Raw genomic sequence first — 19,356 nt, 5'->3', positions numbered from 1 at the left:
CCATCACACTAGTGTTTAACTAGGCCGAGCCTGTATTATAAACACTAGGTCCCTTCACAAAATAACATTTTAGGAATATTTATTTACATTTAGAAAGAACATTTATTATTTTCTCAAGTTGAGTACAGTACAGTATTTCAAAGAAATTCATTAATTTTCTCACAATTGCAACTGCAACTGCACATAGAGTGCAGACCTTTTCAAAAATAAATATAGATAATATCAGTATATCTCCGTCGCAAATTAAGATAAAAATTACGGAACTTATTAAATGCCCCATTGGGTCACCTGCACCATTATTAATTTTGCCTTTCTTTCACTAGAGACCAGCCATATGTCCAGCGAGAGCTTTATAATGTTATTCAAATGTAACCACACAACAACAAGTTACCTACGGGACTCAATCAAAAATCTGTTTATAAATTTGTGCACCATGAGGCCATGGTGCACCAATTTATAATTGTGCTATCTATAAACGCGCACAGGCATAGTGCACAGCGCGCGGCACGCCGCCAGTCCGGCTGCGCTGCGATCTGGTCTCAGTGTCGAGGCCATCCGACGGACCGCTGGCTGGTTTGTCGAATCTTAATTTTTGTGGTTTTATTATAGACCTCTAGATGCCAGTTCAGCTGATGATAGCTTTGGTCGAGTTGTAATAAACAACTTATCTGTAATATAGATTACCTACATCCTAAACCTAAATTTATAGTGATTGTTAAAGGTAATAATTATATATTTAATTTAATTATAGATACTGGAATTTATTTTGGTTTAATATATTTTTACTGAAAACTAAAATTATAAAAATATTTCACAAAATCTCTAAACATCTACAAGTGTTACTATTCTATGCTAATCTAAGAGGACGAAGCCGAGTATAATTGATGATTAAACGAACTTACCTGTACGTGAAGTTCTATCACAATTATACGAAGGCTTCGTCCGAAGAGATTAGCATCCCGCCCTCCCATACTAATTGCAATTACATTATACGAAGCTGCCCCTTGTGAAATATTTTTTATTTTGGCTCTGAACTAAATGAAGCGTGCTGGATCGGTGAACGAACGACTGAGAGGTAGACGTCAAAAGTTTTTTCTTGTTCTACCTACTCTCAATAAAGTGCGAATGTGGTGATCACTGCGCGGTACTACAAGTGTTACTATTCTATGCTAATCTCTTCGGACGAAGCCTTCGTATAATTGTGATAGAACTTCACGTACAGGTAAGTTCGTTTAATCATCAATTATTAAAACAAAATTAACAAGACCATCTAAGTGTATTAATAAACAATGTCCTTACGTAGACCTAATGTCAGGCTCATTTTTGTTTGTTGCGGCTTTCATAAATATAAATGTTTATTAATTTGAAGTAAGTATTTATTTATTTACTTTCCATTCAAAATAGTTTTCCAGATCGCGTTATGTACCTACACATAACCTTTGCACCTATTGAATTTGGATTGGTCGGGTAACCTTTGGACTTTCTTTATTTTATTTTTGAGACCGCACAGATACTATACCCAGATTAATTAAAATGTACGCCTCGCCTTTGTGCCCACAGTTGATAGCTCTCAATTTGTTAATTATTATTTTTATCGTAAGCCATTTGGTAAAGAAGCCGAGCCCTCGAGAATTTTGACTGTTCATTTCTTATTATTTTTAATTTAATACAGTCACATTTAAGACAGAGTTCTTAACTTTTATTTGTTAAACAATTAATGTACTTAGTTATTTTAATTTTTGATTTTTGCCAATAAGAGACATTTTAGGCAACCCTAATTGATAACGGTTTTATTACATCTTTGTATTGCCGCATATTTTTAAGGACCCTTTAAGTGTGCTCAATGCTTCACTGTTGTTAGCGTAGCATTCGATAAAATCCGTGAAAATATGCATTTTTGATTGACCTTATGAGTGTGAGTCTCTCTCTACACGTTATACTACATTTCTTTAGCGTTTATGTTTTAACATTTCTCCTTTTTTTAAAGGTTGTGGTAACATATTTTCATTTATTTCAATTCTTTTTTTTACACGTTGTTTTGTCTAGATCAATGACCTACTTGTATCATACCACCCCGCCCGTTAACAATTTTCTCATACTGAAGCAAATATTTATCACTTTTTGTCATGAAATTCAAACAAAATATTGTCATAGGATAGACTGCTTTTTGTGCTACATTTTATAATCGTTGTTTTCCTATACTTTGTTAGTTTAATGGACTTGTTGTCTCCTATTTATGTTGGGTATTCCTAAATTTACTTAAGAATGTGATGAATTCTATAGAATCCTGAACAAAAGTAAGTAATAAAAAAAAGAAAAATTAAGTAATAAAAAGAAAACACAATTCCTACATTACTTTATTTTTGATACACAATGAAAACACTTCAAATAAACAAATTAAATAGGACCCTGTGCATAAGATAACAAAGTTTGTTTTATCCCTTTTACCCAGTTATCCCATGACCTCGTAAAATGAAACAAACCACAAAGTAGCAGTAGAAATGATTTAGCTCTGACGTCCACCTGAGCCCCGTTCCATAAAATATTTAGTTAAAACTCGAGCATTCTCAAATCCATTTTGTTTATGATTTGATATTCTCAAAATAATCTTCCAAAGTTCATTCAATTTAATATCTAAGTAGAAATACAAACACCATGATGTTTATAATTTATTTGATAGCTATCGACTGCACTAGGACTTCTTTCTTTCTTTATTCCAAAAAATCTTTAGGTTCATTGACATTCGACTTGCTTGATATATACATCACATCAATCCATAATGAAATGTGCATACATTAGACAACATAATCCTGTTATTAAAATTTGTCGCGAGATATGTTAAGTACTTTCATGTTAGGTAAAGTTATCGATCACACTTCCACCCTCTTAACGTGTCAGGAAGATTTATAGCTCAAGGATACGGAGTTTCGTAAAATATACGTACTTTGTATGTAAACAAGTGAGATAGTAAATTAACACGAGACTTGGCAGCGTCGATACGTGACTCCTTGCGGTGGAAGACCGATGATTTTGTATAAAAAATTTTTAGCTTTCGTTACTTTTTTGTGAAAAACTAAGTGACAAGTTATTTATTTTATAAGCATGTTCGTGTAATACATTATTCACTGAATGACTAGCGCTAAACTATAAGATATAAGAATTGGGTTTTAGACGAAAGATGTTTTTAAATATGGTCCGGTACCTAAAAGTACTATACTTACACGTAAAACTCAATTATTTTTGCTAAGTACTTGTCAAAATCCATAATCGGTTGTGAATAGGTTTATAATTTTTTCGATAAATTTGCACTCTGATAGTAGTTCTTTCTATTAAAGTAGTTACTATCCTGCTAGTCCAATGGAAAGTTTTAAGAGATATTTTAGGTTAGGATTTTCGTATAACAACTAAGTGCCTATTTAATGTGTATGTTTTTTCCATGTCTTATCATAATTTTAAGACAATTATGTTCTCAATTTTTTTTATATTAAGAAGTTAGGGTTTATTATAAATTTGCAAATACGAAGCAAAGATGTGGTAAAGGATTGAAAAGTAAAATTTACAACGTACAAATGTAATTAAAAGATATTTAAATAAGGAAAGATGGGATAAGAATCGTTTAATATTTAACGATGCTGAGGAAAAGGTCAAGAGATCAAAGAGAATAATACTGCTCCGCAACCTGTTTCATTTCGGTTAATTTTGTAAAGATATGTCTTGATTTTGTTACTATGATTAAATGAAACATTTAAGGAATTAAGGAAATACTTTAACTGAAAACGGTCAGAGACTTTTTTATTCGTTTATTTTATAGTTAAAAAAGAAAGCAATAACTATTCTTCTAATGATATTATAAATGCGATAGTTTATAAGAATGTGTGTGTGTTTGATACTCTTTTATGCAAATATTACTGAATGAATTTCCATGGGTCTTTGAAGCTTAGACATTGGAATAACATATTTTTGGAAATCTTAAAAATAATATTTTACAATAAAAATTCGATATGTTTTGCTAACTAAACACGTCATGGCAACCGTTGCTATGGCATTCATATGCTTGGCTTTGCCTGATCATATTTACATACAATATAAATTTAAATATAAATAAAGAAAGCAGGTCGCCTAAAAAGTACGAGAAAAAGCTGGCCTATTACACAAATCTACCGTGGTATAACTAAAATGCCGTTATCTGACATCAAGGCGATTTTACTTTTTCCAGTAGAATAAGAAAAAAAATCTCTTTCGATCTGTATATACGACTTTTTGGTACCTTTAAGTCATAAATAGGCGTTCTCATTGATGAATGGCATCGGTTCAAATTTTTACCGCAATTTTTTTTTTACGTTTTACTTAAAACAAGGATTTGGCAGATAACGGCATTTTAGTTATACCAAGGCAGAAATAATATTATAAAAAATATCAGACATGTGTATCAGTGTAATTTGTCCCGTATATATTTATATTTATTTATATACAAATTTTTCTTTAGAAAAGGTAATAGGGATGCATTATTATTATGAATGAAAGGTATATTTAAGTGATTCTGCTGTGGCAAGTTTACTATTTGTAGGATATAATTTGATATCCTTGATACATGCGTCCGTTACTTATACGACACTTAAAAAGAAAATATTTTTCATAGTATGATACTAAGACTGAAACAAAAATATTTAAATTTTTGGTGTTTCCCAATATGAGGGTCAAGATAATTCTATAAATAATCTAATCCACCATTGTTCGTCGGTACACCTGTCAAGGGACTCTAATGTTCTGTGAAACCTCAGTGTGCTACGTAGTAAAATTTTATTGGTGTGAATAAACTTTAACAAATACGTGATAATATTTCGTCAAAAGGTTAGGTATAAAAACACGTTATCTAAATATTATCTCATTATTATAGAAAGTTAAAAAACTTACTTTCACAAGCTATGGCGAATCAAAGGCGGGAAGAGATGACGAAAATGAACGAATGAAATCAGCGGGAACCCTACAGTAAACGGAATTTTCAAATATAGAACTGTCAAATATTAATCACTGTCAGAAAGTGCGCCGCGAGCGTAGGCAAGGGAAACCAATTTATTCGGCCGATCCATGTGCCGTGTGATTTCCCGCGCGGGGTCGTTTGAGAAACAATAAAATGAAAAAAATGGGCCAATTGTAAATTGAACTTTTGTACATGCTCCAAATTGCAATATTTGTATTTGAACAACTGAAATTCAATTACCGATTGTTCAAAAACAAAAACCTCGTGTTTTGTTGCACCATAATACGGTGAGGGTAATGTTATTTACCTACTTGTTATGCAATCGTGGATATATGTGAGAGAGAGAAATATTTATTAGATCCTAAGAATTTAATCTATATAAGTCTCGTGATATATTCGTGTAAAGTTTTAAATTCCTTTCTTTTTTGCACGTCTCGAAAAAACCATCTACTTAAGATTAACTTACTTTGACATTTAATTATTACTATAGAAGAATCGATTAATATGAATAAATTTAATAAACATACCTAATAAGGGCGTTATCTTTTACGGGGTAGACAGAGCCCACAACTTCTAATATACTTTTAGCTAGGTATGAGGTTTTATGATGGAATTAAGATTCAGTAAATGACAGGTTGCTAGCCCATCACCAAAAAGAAGAATCCCTAGTTTGAAGCTTTTCTTTTATTAACCTTTTATAAATTTAAATTTTTGCGTTTGTTTGTCCGCAGTACACTTGCCTCCACGAGAACCTGTTCCACTACCTCTGCGAAGAAAATGGTGGAGCTGTAACACTCCCAGCTGCCCGAGGTGATGACGCCTGGAAGGTCTACTTCAATGAAATCCCTGAGGAAATCGTGGACGAGTTCGCTATGAGATACGGCATCGAGGCTATTTATCAAGCAATGACGTGAGTACCTTCCAAATGTATGTTTTGATCAGTTGTAAATGAAGAATAAATTATATACAGCTAGTGTTAACTACCCGCGACTTCGACCACCTAAAATCTCTAAATTTTAACTTTACTGCAATGTCTAAGCTACAATGTTTTTAATAAAAAATCGTTGAGTAGTTTTTGCGTGAAAGAGTAACAAACACATGTCGACTCAACACATTCTTATGAACTTTAGCATTTATATTATTAGTAGAAGTATTACTAAAGTTAATACCTATTTGACTAGAGTTTATCGAATTATACACTTGCTTTAGATTAAAAACAAAATATTATTATTCTAGCCACTTCCACTGCCTTTCGACGAAGTACCTCTGCGCTGGAGTGCCAGCCGTGATGTCAACCCTTTTGGCTAATATCAATGCATACTACGCTCATACTACTGCTTCGTCTGCTGTTTCGGCGTCAGACCGATTTGCCGCTTCCAACTTCGGGGTGAGTAAAAAAATGGGTAGTTTTCCTATAGGTTACACCAGTATCTAAATAGTTTTCATGAAATAAATGCAATATTTTATATTAAAGTTAAAGGTTCAACGAGGATGAGGTCAATAAGACAGAAAAACCTTTCCTTTTTTAATGCCATATAACAAATACCAAGGTATTAGGCAGAACCGATTTGTTATGTTTGATTTTGCCGAGTAAGTAGTTATCATTCTTCTTAAAGTATTGGTAACTCAATCAGAAGTAAACCACCTTTATCTAAGATGTATAACTTTTTTTTTTACTTTCAATAGAATTTTAAATACATTTTATTTTTATCAACAGAAAGAGAAATTCGTCAAACTGCTCGACCAGCTACACAACTCGCTTCGCATCGACCTGTCTATGTACAGGAACAACTTCCCCGCTTCCACCCATGAAAAACTTATGGACCTCAAATCTACAGTCGATTTGCTGACTAGCATCACTTTCTTTAGGATGAAGGTAAGTTTTGTGTATAACTGAACGTACATTATCAAAATTACACGAAATAATCTTAGTGGATTACTCCATAAGGTAATGCTTACTCCAGTAACAGCTATCTAAGATAGTACGGTCATGTCTTGATCTCGAAAGCCCGATAACTATCTGATGAATGTTTCTACAACAAAAATTGTTTGGATTTGCTGCCTTCCTGAAGTCCAAGTAGAAAGGGTTAGACCTAAAAACCGAAAGAAACATTGTACTCTAAAAACATTGTAGTTTGTAGTGTGGGCAATGACCCTTGTTACTAAAACTTAACTAAACTTGTTACCTCGTAATATACGACGATGAGTAGATCAGATAAACAGACGGTTTTACGAAACTAACTTGTTTTTCAAACGTAATAAGATGTTTGATAAACAATTGACAGTAAATATCTTGTGTAGCAGGAGAGAATAAAACTTATGATTCCATTTTGTATTACAGGTCCAAGAGTTGAGCAGCCCACCTCGCGCCAGCACGGTAGTCAAAGACTGCGTGAAGGCTTGCCTTAGATCTACATATCAGTTTCTATTTGAAAATTGTTACGAGCTGTACAATAGAGAGTTCCAGGTAAATCATTTGTCTTATTAATGAACATTAGATAATTTGAGACGTACCTACCTAGATAATTGGCAAGTGTATCATCATTAAAGAAAGACCTAAAAAAAATTTTCTACAGGATGTTAGGTACTGTCTGCAGACTCTAAAGAGCTAAGAGACGGTAAGAGACTTTGAACTCTTACCGTCTCTTAGCTCTTGTGCCCATTATTATGGCTACACCGTCAGAGTCACCTGTTCGTGTAATACATAAATAAAATTAACTTTTGAGTCGCAATATAAAGTCGCGTCGACTTTCATCTCGGTGTGAACTGACCTTATATTAACGTGTAGCTAAAAAAATGTTAAGTTATTTCCTTAAATATCTCCAACCGCTTCTACCATTATCCCATAATTTTTCGCAGGTTGATCCAAACGAAGCCAAGCGTGACCCGTCTGACCACGGACCACAGTTGGACTCGGTGGATTTCTGGCACAAGCTCATTGCCCTCATAGTATCTGTGATAGAAGAGGACAAGAACAGTTATGGTCCAGTCCTCAGTCAGTTCCCTCAGGAATTGAATATAGGCCAGGTAAAAGAAGGGTGTTTCCGAACTAATACGAACAATTTGATTTATCTTATTCGTACTGTACACAAATTTATATATTAAATAATAGCCTTATAAATAAATTAAAATTGCTCAGTAGTTTACGAGTTATAAATTCTTGTTTATATACTAAATTGTTACTCAAACTGTGGACTCACATTTTCGTATCACTATTAGATTCATAGTATTTGTACGCCATAATTTCCTGGTGTAAAAATTTTAAATTTAATGGTATTCATTTATTAACAACAAGATAATTTTCTGTATAAAATATCTTCTAGACATTTTTGAAGAAATTATATGAATATCTTATCAAGAAAAAAAAAAATCATTTTCAGTTGTCTGCTGCAACGATGTGGTCTCTGTTTGCGGTGGATATGAAATATGCTTTAGAAGAACATGAACAACACAGGCTTTGCAAGTCTTCCGCTTACATGAATCTACATTTCAAGGTATTTTTTTATTTCATCGTTGAATTTATTATACCAAGCCATCAATATCATCATATCTAGTGTATTTACCTACATATATAGATGTTGATGTGCATAACCATCAGCTATTAATCTTAGTTGACAGTTGAAGATTATGCCATCGTTTACTAGTGATAGAAAAACTATATGATATTAAATATACCGCATCCGTGCAGAAATAACTTAAGAATTATCTTCACGGCTTGTGCCATTTTTCACCGCACTCAGGTAATCTAACACACAAAAGTACTAAACGTTGTATCTCTATCTACCATATAAGGTATAAAGGCGTCATTATATATGTATTTATAGTAGCAGGTAACTTTAATCTATTTCAAAGCTATGGTTAAATTTAATGTTTACTTCCCCAGGTGAAATGGCTCCACACAAACTTCGTGAAAGACGTTCCACCGTACTGCGGTGCGGTGCCTGAATACCCGGCGTGGTTTGAACCCTTCGTGATGCAGTGGTTGAATGAAAACGATGACGTGTCGTTGGAGTACTTGAATGGAGCCTTCAACAGGGATAAGAAAGATGGGGTGAGGATCGAAAATTATTACTGTTTCCGCCGCTATACAATTCTTATAAATGTTTCACGAATTTCAGTATTCCCATGTATATCAAAGCCAGTTAATCAAAATCCTGAATCAGTCGTCTAACACAAAACCTTTTCTTCCCAGTTCCAAAAATCCAGCGAGCACGCGCTCTTCAGTAACTCAGTAGTGGATGTCTTCACACAACTGACCCAATGCTTCGACGTGGTCTCCAAGCTCGAGTGTCCAGATCCTGAAATCTGGAAGAGGTATATGAAACGATTCGCCAAAACCATCGTGAAGGTGCTAGTGGCTTACGCTGATATTGTGAAGAAGGAGTTCCCTGAGCATCTGAAGGAGGAGAGAGTGGTAAGTTGATTGTGCACAGTATTTTTTTTTTGGGAGTTGCGAATGATATTGATAGAGACTGCTTATAATATGTCAATTTACAATATATACCTGATTATTTTACCCTTTTTTGTCGGACTTCTAATGTGGATTCTTATGCACTAGGTGAAAGTGCTTATTCGTATATAATAACACTTACAGAAAAATGGAGGCCTATTTTACTATTCCATCCCAATTGTACCTAAAAGCTTATTACAAAATGAGCCTGAAAGATCACAAAACATAATAATGTAAGTTAATTCTTGTTTTTTTTTCTTTCAGGCGTGTATCTTAATGAACAACATTCAGCAACTGAGGGTTCAGCTAGAGAAGATGTTCGAGGCGATGGGTGGAACTAAGCTGGAAAGAGACGCAGCAGATATCCTGCATGACCTGCAGCAGAGCCTCAATAGCACCTTGGATGAACTGGCGTCTATGTTCGCTAATAGGTAACCTTATTTACTTTATTTCAGTGTTTTTGTTACTAACCATAAAAAGATATAATATAAATAAATTACTTGAAGACACTTTTGTCCAACAATGAGAGAGGTCTTACTGATAATGATTGGCCTGGCCCCTGGTGTCAAGAAAAATAAGGCGTATTTTCGTTCTTTTGTAATGCCTTTGACATATGTTCAACTTTTTCGAAGCAGATAATTGTCATACTTATTTGATAAAGGGTTGAAACAAGATCACGGTGAATAGAAAAAATTTAAAAACACATCCTAATATTTAAAAAATCTTGAAAGTAAATAAAGGTGATGGCAATTAACCACATGGCTTGGATTCACTCGTCAGTTTTTAACGAATTTTTTTTTATACAAATTGAAATAATATTTCCAGCTTGGAGAACCGAATTACAGCCAGTGTGAAGGAACTTGGCGACTTGCTGCAGAAGGTCGGAGGGGGCGGAGCTCCCGGCGCCGCGCAGCCTCCCGCGCACCACGAGGCAGATGAAGTGTTACGACCACTTATGGACATCTTGGTAAACGACCCTATATATATTTTGATATTGTGTTAACACAGGATGTATGAAATAATATTTTCTCAATTCAGTAGCTTATTTAACTTTCCAATAAAGTTGTGTACGCAGCTTTGTGGTTGAGATGAGCCTTCTTTTAAGAATTTAAATGCCTGTATCAGGATATATCGCTCTCAACGTTAACTTTTAGTTTTGATTTTAAATCTAAAATTATACATCAAAAGTTCTTAAATTAATATGTATTTTATATTAAGCCATGTAATAATTAATCTTATCATTATTCTGTCAGTCATAAATATACAATATTTCACAGGATGGCTCTCTTACGATGTACGCCGAGTCCTGCGAAAAGACTGTGCTCAAGCGACTGCTCAAGGAGCTGTGGAAGATCGTCATGAAGATCCTAGAAAAGACTGTTGTGCTTCCGCCTATGACTGACAAAACGGTATGTCTGAGCTCTCCTTCAAACAGCCTCTCATATAGGTAACATTTTATGGCTCACAGAAGTCTGAATGCCAAAAATTTCTATATTGTTCTGTACAACAAAACTAAGATAGATATAAACATAAAATCCTGCTCATTCCTAAGATACAGTGTGAGGTTTATTTCTATAAAAACTATTAATATTATTTTTTTATAAAAAAGCTATCAGTACGCAGTATTGTCCTATATTGTAACAATATCTAATGTATTTCGAACTTTTCTATAGTCCATTAACATGAAATGATTATTATCTGTGTTTGCAAATAAATAATATAATAATTTTAAAACAATATTATCAGATGATGTTGAAGAACCTTACAAACAACGCCAAGAACTTAGCTGCCAATGCAAAAATTGAAGATATGACGCAGCTCTTCAAGAGTACGGTCGGGAAACAGGACGTCAAGCATGCCTTGTCTGGTGTCATGGACATCTCCAAAGAGGTAAGGATCATAAATTTCATAATAAATCATAAATTCGTTCTACGTGTGATTCGTATCAATGAAATTAGAGAGGGATATTAGAAAATTAATCATGGGCGCAAAAGCTAAGGATGCTGTAAGATAATAAATATGAGATTATAATTGATTAATATAGTCAAAATACTCGTATACTGTTCAAACTTATGGTGTTTTCATTATTCTCAGCATCTATCAGCCGAGAAGAGCTTAACGCCAAAACAGTGCGCAGTCCTAGACGCAGCTTTGGATACCATCAAGCTGTACTTCCATGCTGGAGGCAATGGTTTGAAGAAGACCTTCCTAGAAAAGAGCCCTGAACTCCAATCTTTGCGATACGCGCTTAGTCTGTACACGCAGACCACGGACACGCTCATCAGGACATTTGTCACAAGTCAGCAGAATCAAGGTAAATATGAGCCTTTTTATTAAACGGTTTTATTTAGCTCACCCCGTTTGTTTTATTTATTCTTGGGTCAAATTTAGTAATTCAAATTTCACCCTCTTCCTGTCAACCGATTAATCTGAAATTTTGTATACACTTTGGATTTTGGTGACAATATAATTATGTTTATTCATTATCATTATAAATTCAAGATGGCCGCCGTTACAAAATGGCGGATAATTTAGGTTTCATTAATCCCATCAATATGGGTATCAAATGAAAGGGCTCAACAAGCAGAATACAATATACTATAAAAAATTGAAATCCAAGATGGCGGCCTCTACAAAATGGCGGATAACTTAGGTTTTATCAATCCCATCAACATGGGTATCAAATGAAAGGTCACTATCATGGGCTTCTACAATACATAAAATGCAGGGCAGCACTGTGGATCATGCAGTCGTATACTTAGGTGCGAAACTGTTTGAAGAAGTCAAGCCTACGTGGCTCTTAGTAGAGTAAGATCTTTGCAGGGACTACGTATAGAGGAGTTGGACTGCAATAAACTAACGGGCAAGAAACCTTGCAATAATGAAGCACTAAATGAATTAAACAGAATGCGAAATAAAAACTAAAAACTAGAAAATAAAAATAGGTAAAAAACTTTTTAAGTTAAACGGTTTTATGTTAAACATACATTGCAATGTTTAATATAAATGTACTAAAAACCAAAAAATAATAAAATAGATACAGTCGTGGGAATTATAAACATATGCATAGACTAGACTAAAATAAAACCGTGGGGCACGTCAATTGTCTACAAATTATAGACTTAATGTGCGATAGAAGAATCGTTTAATTCGTCGTTAGGCAGTTGGCCCGCAGACGGTGCGCAAATTACTTACTATTTTGCTGGCTAGCGAGGAATCGTTTCACTGCTCGTAGTTTGTCTTTAATCGACAAAACTTATGATAAAAGTACTACTCGCTCAACATTATGAAACCCTAAAACTCGCTTAATCGAGCTTGCTAACTTGTTTCCACATTCTAGCCCTACTTATCACACGTCCATCGTTGTCGGTTGAACAACTGCCTAATTATAGTGTAACATTACAAAACAAACATTTTAATCAACGATTGTAGACAATTGACGTGCCCCACGGTTTTATTTTAGTCTAGTCTATGCATATGTTTATAATTCCCACGACTGTATCTATTTTATTATTTTTTGGTTTTTAGTACATTTATATTAAACATTGCAATGTATGTTTAACATAAAACCGTTTAACTTAAAAAGTTTTTTACCTATTTTTATTCAATTTTATTAATTACAAAGCAATGGATACGACTAATTTCGGATTTTTTAAATATATGAATAACTAAAAAAGGAAAAGAATGCGTCTTCTTCTATCAGAAGATAAGAATACTCGTATAATATTTTTAAAACATAGGTCAAAAGTATCCAATGGAAGGAATGTTTATGAATGAGATGGCTTACATGTTCGAGTGTAGCGTGAACCAAGTTTAAGCCCCAATGTAGGTTCCACTGACTCGAATATGTATAAAATTAATACTCAGTTTTTAAAATACTAGAGTAGCTACGTTTCGTAAAATGAAAAATCTCACATATTTCCGTTCCCGTGGGGATTTCGGAATTTGTTTTAGCAGACGCAGATTATATTCACATCATTGTTATTATTTGCGGATCAGATTTTTGCCCAATCAGTCCATAAGTTTGCGATGATAGATCAGTCAGTCACTTTTATGTTTTATATATAAAGATTGTGTAAACAACATCAATTCATAATTAAACTATAATCTAAATCTTTGTATTGGTTTTGATTTATTTCCACCATTTGTATAATAAAAAAATATTTCTTCTATTCTCTTTTTACAGATGCGGCGGTCGCAGAAGAAGGCAGCGTGGGTGAAGTGTCCCTTCAAGTCGACCTCTTTACACATCCTGGTACCGGAGAACATAAGATCACTGTGAAAGGTTAGTCTATTTCTTTTTGTTTTCAAGGTTGTAATCATTTTCAAGAGCAACGATAAAATAGCAAAAAAATTAAGGACAGAAGATTTTTCAACGATTTTATAAGAAAATGTAGATCACTAATTAGTGGCAGCAGCAAGCTAACAACATCATTGGTTACACCGAATGTAAACTCTTGATTAATGAACTTTTAATCTTTGATCAAATTGTCCATCTTCGAGATATTTTAAGCGACTCATCAAAAATAACAGAGATAAAAAACGACCATTTTAATTACAGTGGTAGCAGCCAACGATCTGAAGTGGGTGATAGCCAGCGGTATGTTCCGTCCGTTCATCGAGGTGAACCTCATCGGGCCCCACCTCGCGGATAAGAAGAGGAAGTTCGCCACCAAGTCCAAGAGCAACAACTGGTGCCCCAAGTTCAACGAGACCTTTCATTTGTACGTATTTTTAAAAGTTGCAAAAAATGTGAAAGCTACTTAAAAATATCCTAATGCCAAAAGTACCTAATCACTCACTGTCAGGCAAGCTTTACAAGTTCGCCACTAAATGCAAGAGTAAGAACGAGTGCCCTAAATTCAACGTTTTACGTTACGATTGATGTTTATACGTATTTCGGATAAGAAAGATATGGACTGAACTGAACGCTGGTAAAAAATTTTTACCTAATTGGTAAATTTTTTTTACCAGCGTTCAGTTTTACGAATTTAAGAAAGAAGGTTTATGGAGCATGACAATCAGTGTTTAAATATGACATGGTTGAAGCTGTTTGAAACAGAAAATTGGCAGTATAAGGGGAAAAATACACTTCTGCTTAAATCTTAAGCGGGTTTGTAGTTTGACATAAAAATATTTGTTCTTGGTGAAGATTAAATTAATCTTAGAAGCGAAACATTATTTTGGCTGGCTTTTAATTTATAAGGAATACTGTTTTTTTATATCTTTCTACAAGGCATAGTTGGACTTGTTTGTATAACTATCCCTTTCTTCCTTTAGTATGGTGAGCGCGACAGAACAATTGGAATTGTTCGAGCTTCACGTGTGCGTGCGCGACTACTGCTTCGCGAGAGAAGATCGGCTGGTCGGCGTAGCGGTTATGCGACTCGCTGACATCGCCGAGCAGGTAATTTATATTGCACTTTATTTATTTAAACATTGACCTCTTTTTTGCTGACAGTGTGAAAAAAACCTTTTGATTTGATTTGAACATACACTGGTATCGAATGCATGTTAGTACTATGATTTGGTCGGCCTCTGTGGCGCAGCGGTAGTATGCTTGTCTGTGATAGCGGAGGTCCCGGGTTCGAATCCAATCATGTTTTATGGGATGCGGCTTCAATACTGTTATGTGTGTGTTGTAACTAAAGTAATAATGTCATTGTAAAAATGTATAATGTTTAACATCATTAGTTTGAATGTTTAACTTAAGTCGTAAGTCTGAATGTTAAAACCGTTGCTATTACGGTGAAAGAAAACATCGTAAGAAAACGGATGGCGGTATCAATTCTACCTACCTATTTTATAGCTTCATCTATTTTTGAGACTTCCTCACGGAGTCACGATCCTATTTTTATACAAACGACTGATTTGATATCCAGATTAATTTAGAATGGTGCCCACGCTTGCGAAAGATATTTTTGTTACTATTATAATGAGTCAATCATCCATATCCCAGTTTTATATTTACAGTGATACATACATACATACATATGATCACGTCTATATCCCTTGCGGGGTAGACAGAGCCAACAGTCTTGAAAAGACTGAATGGCCACGTTCAGCTATTTGGCTTAATGATAGAACCGAGATTCAAATAGTGACAGGTTGCTAGCCCATCGCCTAAAAGAGGAATCCTAAGTTTATAAGCCTATCCCTTAGTCGCCTTTTACGACATCCATGGGAAAGAGATGGAGTGGTCCTATTCTTTTTTGTAATAGTGCCGGGAACCACACGGCACGATTTACAGTGATCTAGAGTTCTATTACTGTCTTTTTACCAATTTCTGCACACCTGTTATCATTTTCAGGTCTTAATTTTTTTTAACTAGTCCTTTTCATACAAAGACTAGAATTTTCATAGAAGTATTTGTACGAATGTTTACTATTTCATAAGTTTACAATTTCGTAAATTTTATAGGGCTCGTTTGCTGGCTGGCTTCCACTGGGTACCCGTGTCAAGATGGACGAAACCGGTTGGACTATCCTCAGGATACTTTCCCAGCGGCATAGCGACGAGGTCGCCAGGGAATTTGTGAAGCTGAAGTCAGAAATGCGCACCGAGGCTCCTGCAGGTCAAGGACCTTCGTGAACACTCCAAGGATAATATCGGAGATACTTCTTCTAGAAGGGCAGAAACTGGTACTGACCAGTTGCTCCAGGGAACAGGCCATAGAGGCGACGTCCCGAAGAAACGATCCACGATTCAAGACATCGGCGCTCCGGCTGTACCCGGTCAGTGCGATTAATTTCCTATCGAGACGTTTTGTAAATAAATTTCGGTGTTAAGTTACGCGATAGTAGTATATGTTGCACAAAGTAATCGTTAGCTGCAAAGACTGACCGTAGGCGGCCGCGGGCGCCGCGAGCACACTCACTTTAGGTATTCAGTGCTGATGTTACTCACACATTTTAAAACGGGAACCGGAATGTCGCGCGAGTCGTATGTATCATTTTGTACGTTATTATTACTCTCAACAAAAGAGTTGCTTACTCATATCCTTGCTTATTTACTTAAGTTTATTGGATACCTAAATTAAGTGCGCATCGACACGATTTATGTAATAAAATTTATATGGACCAAACTGTCATAAATACGGATGAATTAATCCTTAAACTTTAATCATAAAGCAACATTATTTATCTTATTCATCTACTCGTTATGCGTGTACAGTAAATAATATATGGCCTTATATCAATTATTTTGATTTGTTTTCTATTCTTTGCTTCTTAATGAATAGTGGAATGGAACCTTAACGTTAGGATGTGTGACAGCGACTTTTTTTAAACGCGTGGTGTATAGGATAATGCAAATCGATAATCATGTTTAGGAGATGAGTGTTCTAAAATGGAATTAATATAGGTATAGCTACGGTTTATATTAAAATGTACTGTCTTGACATCTTTTATAAAACTCCTTTTCTGTCCCGTTTCGAGCGATCTGAAGTGTATTGTGGTCCACACTATTTCAGTATTTTACTGACATGTAAATACCAATGTTGTTTAATATACAATCTTATTATCTTATCACTTATTTTAATACGCTTGGCCTGTTACCATATAATCAAATCTCCTATGTCTTTTTGTATATTATTGAAAATTGTGATATTGTTATAAATGAAGTACATCATTAACTGTCGTGGATATTTATGTAAATCTGTTTTAGAAAGTAAATTCATTGATCAGATGTTGATTGTTGTAAAGTATGTATTAGATCTTACTTTCTTTATCAATACAGGGCACTGATACTTTTAAATTAAATATTAATATGTATATCTAAATGTTTCTTTGTATGTTCAATTTTAATGTTTCATTCGAATGATTCTATTGTATGTAATTATTTATTTTATCGAGACTGTACCTCGATAAAATCAGTGCTCAAAAAATAATTTGTTAAGGCTGTTTGTATGGCGGATAACAATAACGATATGTGGATTCCACACGATAATAATTAAATCATAAAATTAAAATATCACAGATCAAACCTAAACTCACAGTGTTTGAACATCACAAATAAGTTTAGTATGTGTATATTTTCAATTTCACTGCAACTAAGACTAAACATGTATACGATTCACTTTTAAAATAACTTTAGAAATATTTAATATGTGTTTTATTAATTAATGTCTTAGGTCACTACAAGTACAATAAAATTAAATATCTTAAAATTTAGTTCCCACAATATCCCACAAAATCAAAGGAAGTTGTATGAAAAAGATTTAAAGCTTGCTCTAATTTTATTTTTAACTTTCTCGGTTTGTTTCTTTACAGAACTCAATATTGAAATATATTTAAATTTTTAACAGTAAAACCGCAGCATCTGATGCAACTACGCCCAGTACAAAATATTTTAGCAAAAAAATTATTAAATATATTATATGATTTATAAATTTAATGCTAAAGCTATCGCATCAATATAAAAATGTTTGATGATATTAAAAAAACAAATAGGTAGCAAAGTTTATGAAAATGCTTCAAAAGCAAAGCCTTTTTTATCTTTTTCGAGTAAAAATTGAGTAAAAAGTTCAATAAAGAATCAATTATTAATTATTGGAACACAAGTTATGAAATATTGGTTTCAAAAGTGTTTTTGGATCCAAATATGTATTTAGTTATAGTGTTTTTGAAAATATACACAATGTGTAGTTGAGGCACACCACAGACACGGGAGTTAGATTTTCTAAATATTAGCATTTATCATGGATTACATATCTGTAGATAGAGAATGTGGTTTGTCTAGTCCAAATCTCAATATTATATTTACTCGTCTTTACTAAAAAATCTAATGTTTATTTACTTTATAATTCGCTAAATTAACTTTTTCTAACCTTAAACTTTTATTTACTTAAAACATTTTCATAGTTAAACGAAATTATAACTTTTTAGTGATATACAAATGTTTATTCATTATCATAAAATGGCACAGTATTGCAAAAATTTGCTGTTCAAAATGTGTTCTTTTAAGCCCAATTAAAACATCATTATTGGTTTGTAAGTTGCAGGTCAGGTCATAAAATGCATAACAGGTTTTTAAATTAATTGAATATTTGTATATCGCTGAAAAATTGTAAATCATAATTTCCTTTTGGAATACAATTTTACTTTTGAAAGAAACACAAAATATCATTGTAATGGTTGGAAAAACTTAACTTAGCCAATTCTGAGTCGACTGATGTGTAACTATAGAATAGATGAAACGCAATCGTAGATATTGTTACGTTCCTAGTTTTGTAGTATTCTATTCAATGTATTAACGTATTTAAAACTACTAAAATACATTTCAAAATTTGAATTAGATATATTACATTCTTTGTCCATTGAAATAAATTGTATTTAAACGTAATATATAAAATGATAGCATTTATGTACGTATTAATGCATTGAATGGGGTGTGTCTTCGTTGAATTTTATTAGCAATAAAAATACCGATCGGATATGATTCCAGACATTTTTTTATTCTTCGAAATGTTGATAAAAGTTTCAATGACGATAATTACATCAATTTTATCATCCATTTGTAAATACTTACAAATCGTACTTCCATCGTTTTGTGAAGAGGCAGCCAATGGGATGAGATCATGTGATATCTGAATAAACCAACAATAAATCAGTATTAATTTCAGTGTATATTTAATTTTACATACAGTTTATGAAGGTGTTGCGATTCGAGCTAGTATTAAAGAGAAGCGCACAGTTCATTATAATCTCATCTACATAAATATAATACTAACAAATCATATTGACACATAAAACCTTTACCATTTGACAATACTTGGTAAATATAATTTTGTAAGTGTAAAATGTGATCAATCACAATCATCGGCGTCATTGTAAGTCTGTATCGCTCCAATTTTAGTATTAAAATCACTAAACATTGCATATATCTTTGTATAAATGCATATATGTAAATGTTACATGTTTAAACA

At 33.6% G+C, this 19,356-nt stretch overlaps 1 protein-coding gene across 1 annotated transcript; it reads left to right on the top strand.

Moving 5' to 3' along the window:
- The first annotated feature begins 441 nt into the window (after window positions 1-441).
- Window positions 442-16,022, top strand: LOC106129589 (protein unc-13 homolog B). The gene is made up of 18 exons (XM_060948640.1): window positions 442-573; window positions 5,713-5,891; window positions 6,218-6,368; window positions 6,699-6,857; window positions 7,323-7,448; window positions 7,841-8,008; window positions 8,362-8,475; window positions 8,865-9,032; window positions 9,174-9,395; window positions 9,696-9,862; window positions 10,257-10,398; window positions 10,709-10,840; window positions 11,178-11,321; window positions 11,526-11,745; window positions 13,618-13,716; window positions 13,993-14,155; window positions 14,712-14,838; window positions 15,852-16,022. Exons 1-18 carry the CDS (start codon window positions 442-444, stop codon window positions 16,020-16,022), a joined length of 2,784 nt encoding a protein of 927 aa, XP_060804623.1.
- Window positions 16,023-19,356: the final 3,334 nt, after the last annotated feature.

The sequence above is a fragment of the Amyelois transitella genome, chromosome 16, assembly GCF_032362555.1.
Source record: "Amyelois transitella isolate CPQ chromosome 16, ilAmyTran1.1, whole genome shotgun sequence".
Lineage (NCBI taxonomy): Eukaryota > Metazoa > Arthropoda > Insecta > Lepidoptera > Pyralidae > Amyelois > Amyelois transitella.
Note: the sequence above shows the minus strand (reverse complement) of the source record. Positions and strands in the feature narration are given on the sequence as shown.

Excerpts from the sequence above, each read along its gene's own strand:
- LOC106129589 (XM_060948640.1), top strand. The coding sequence starts at position 442 with ATGGTGCACCAATTTATAATTGTGCTATCTATAAACGCGCACAGGCAT. Across the intron at positions 8,476-8,864 it reads ACATGAATCTACATTTCAAG|GTGAAATGGCTCCACACAAA; the intron begins GTATTTTTTTAT and ends TTACTTCCCCAG. Across the intron at positions 13,717-13,992 it reads ACATAAGATCACTGTGAAAG|TGGTAGCAGCCAACGATCTG; the intron begins GTTAGTCTATTT and ends TTTTAATTACAG.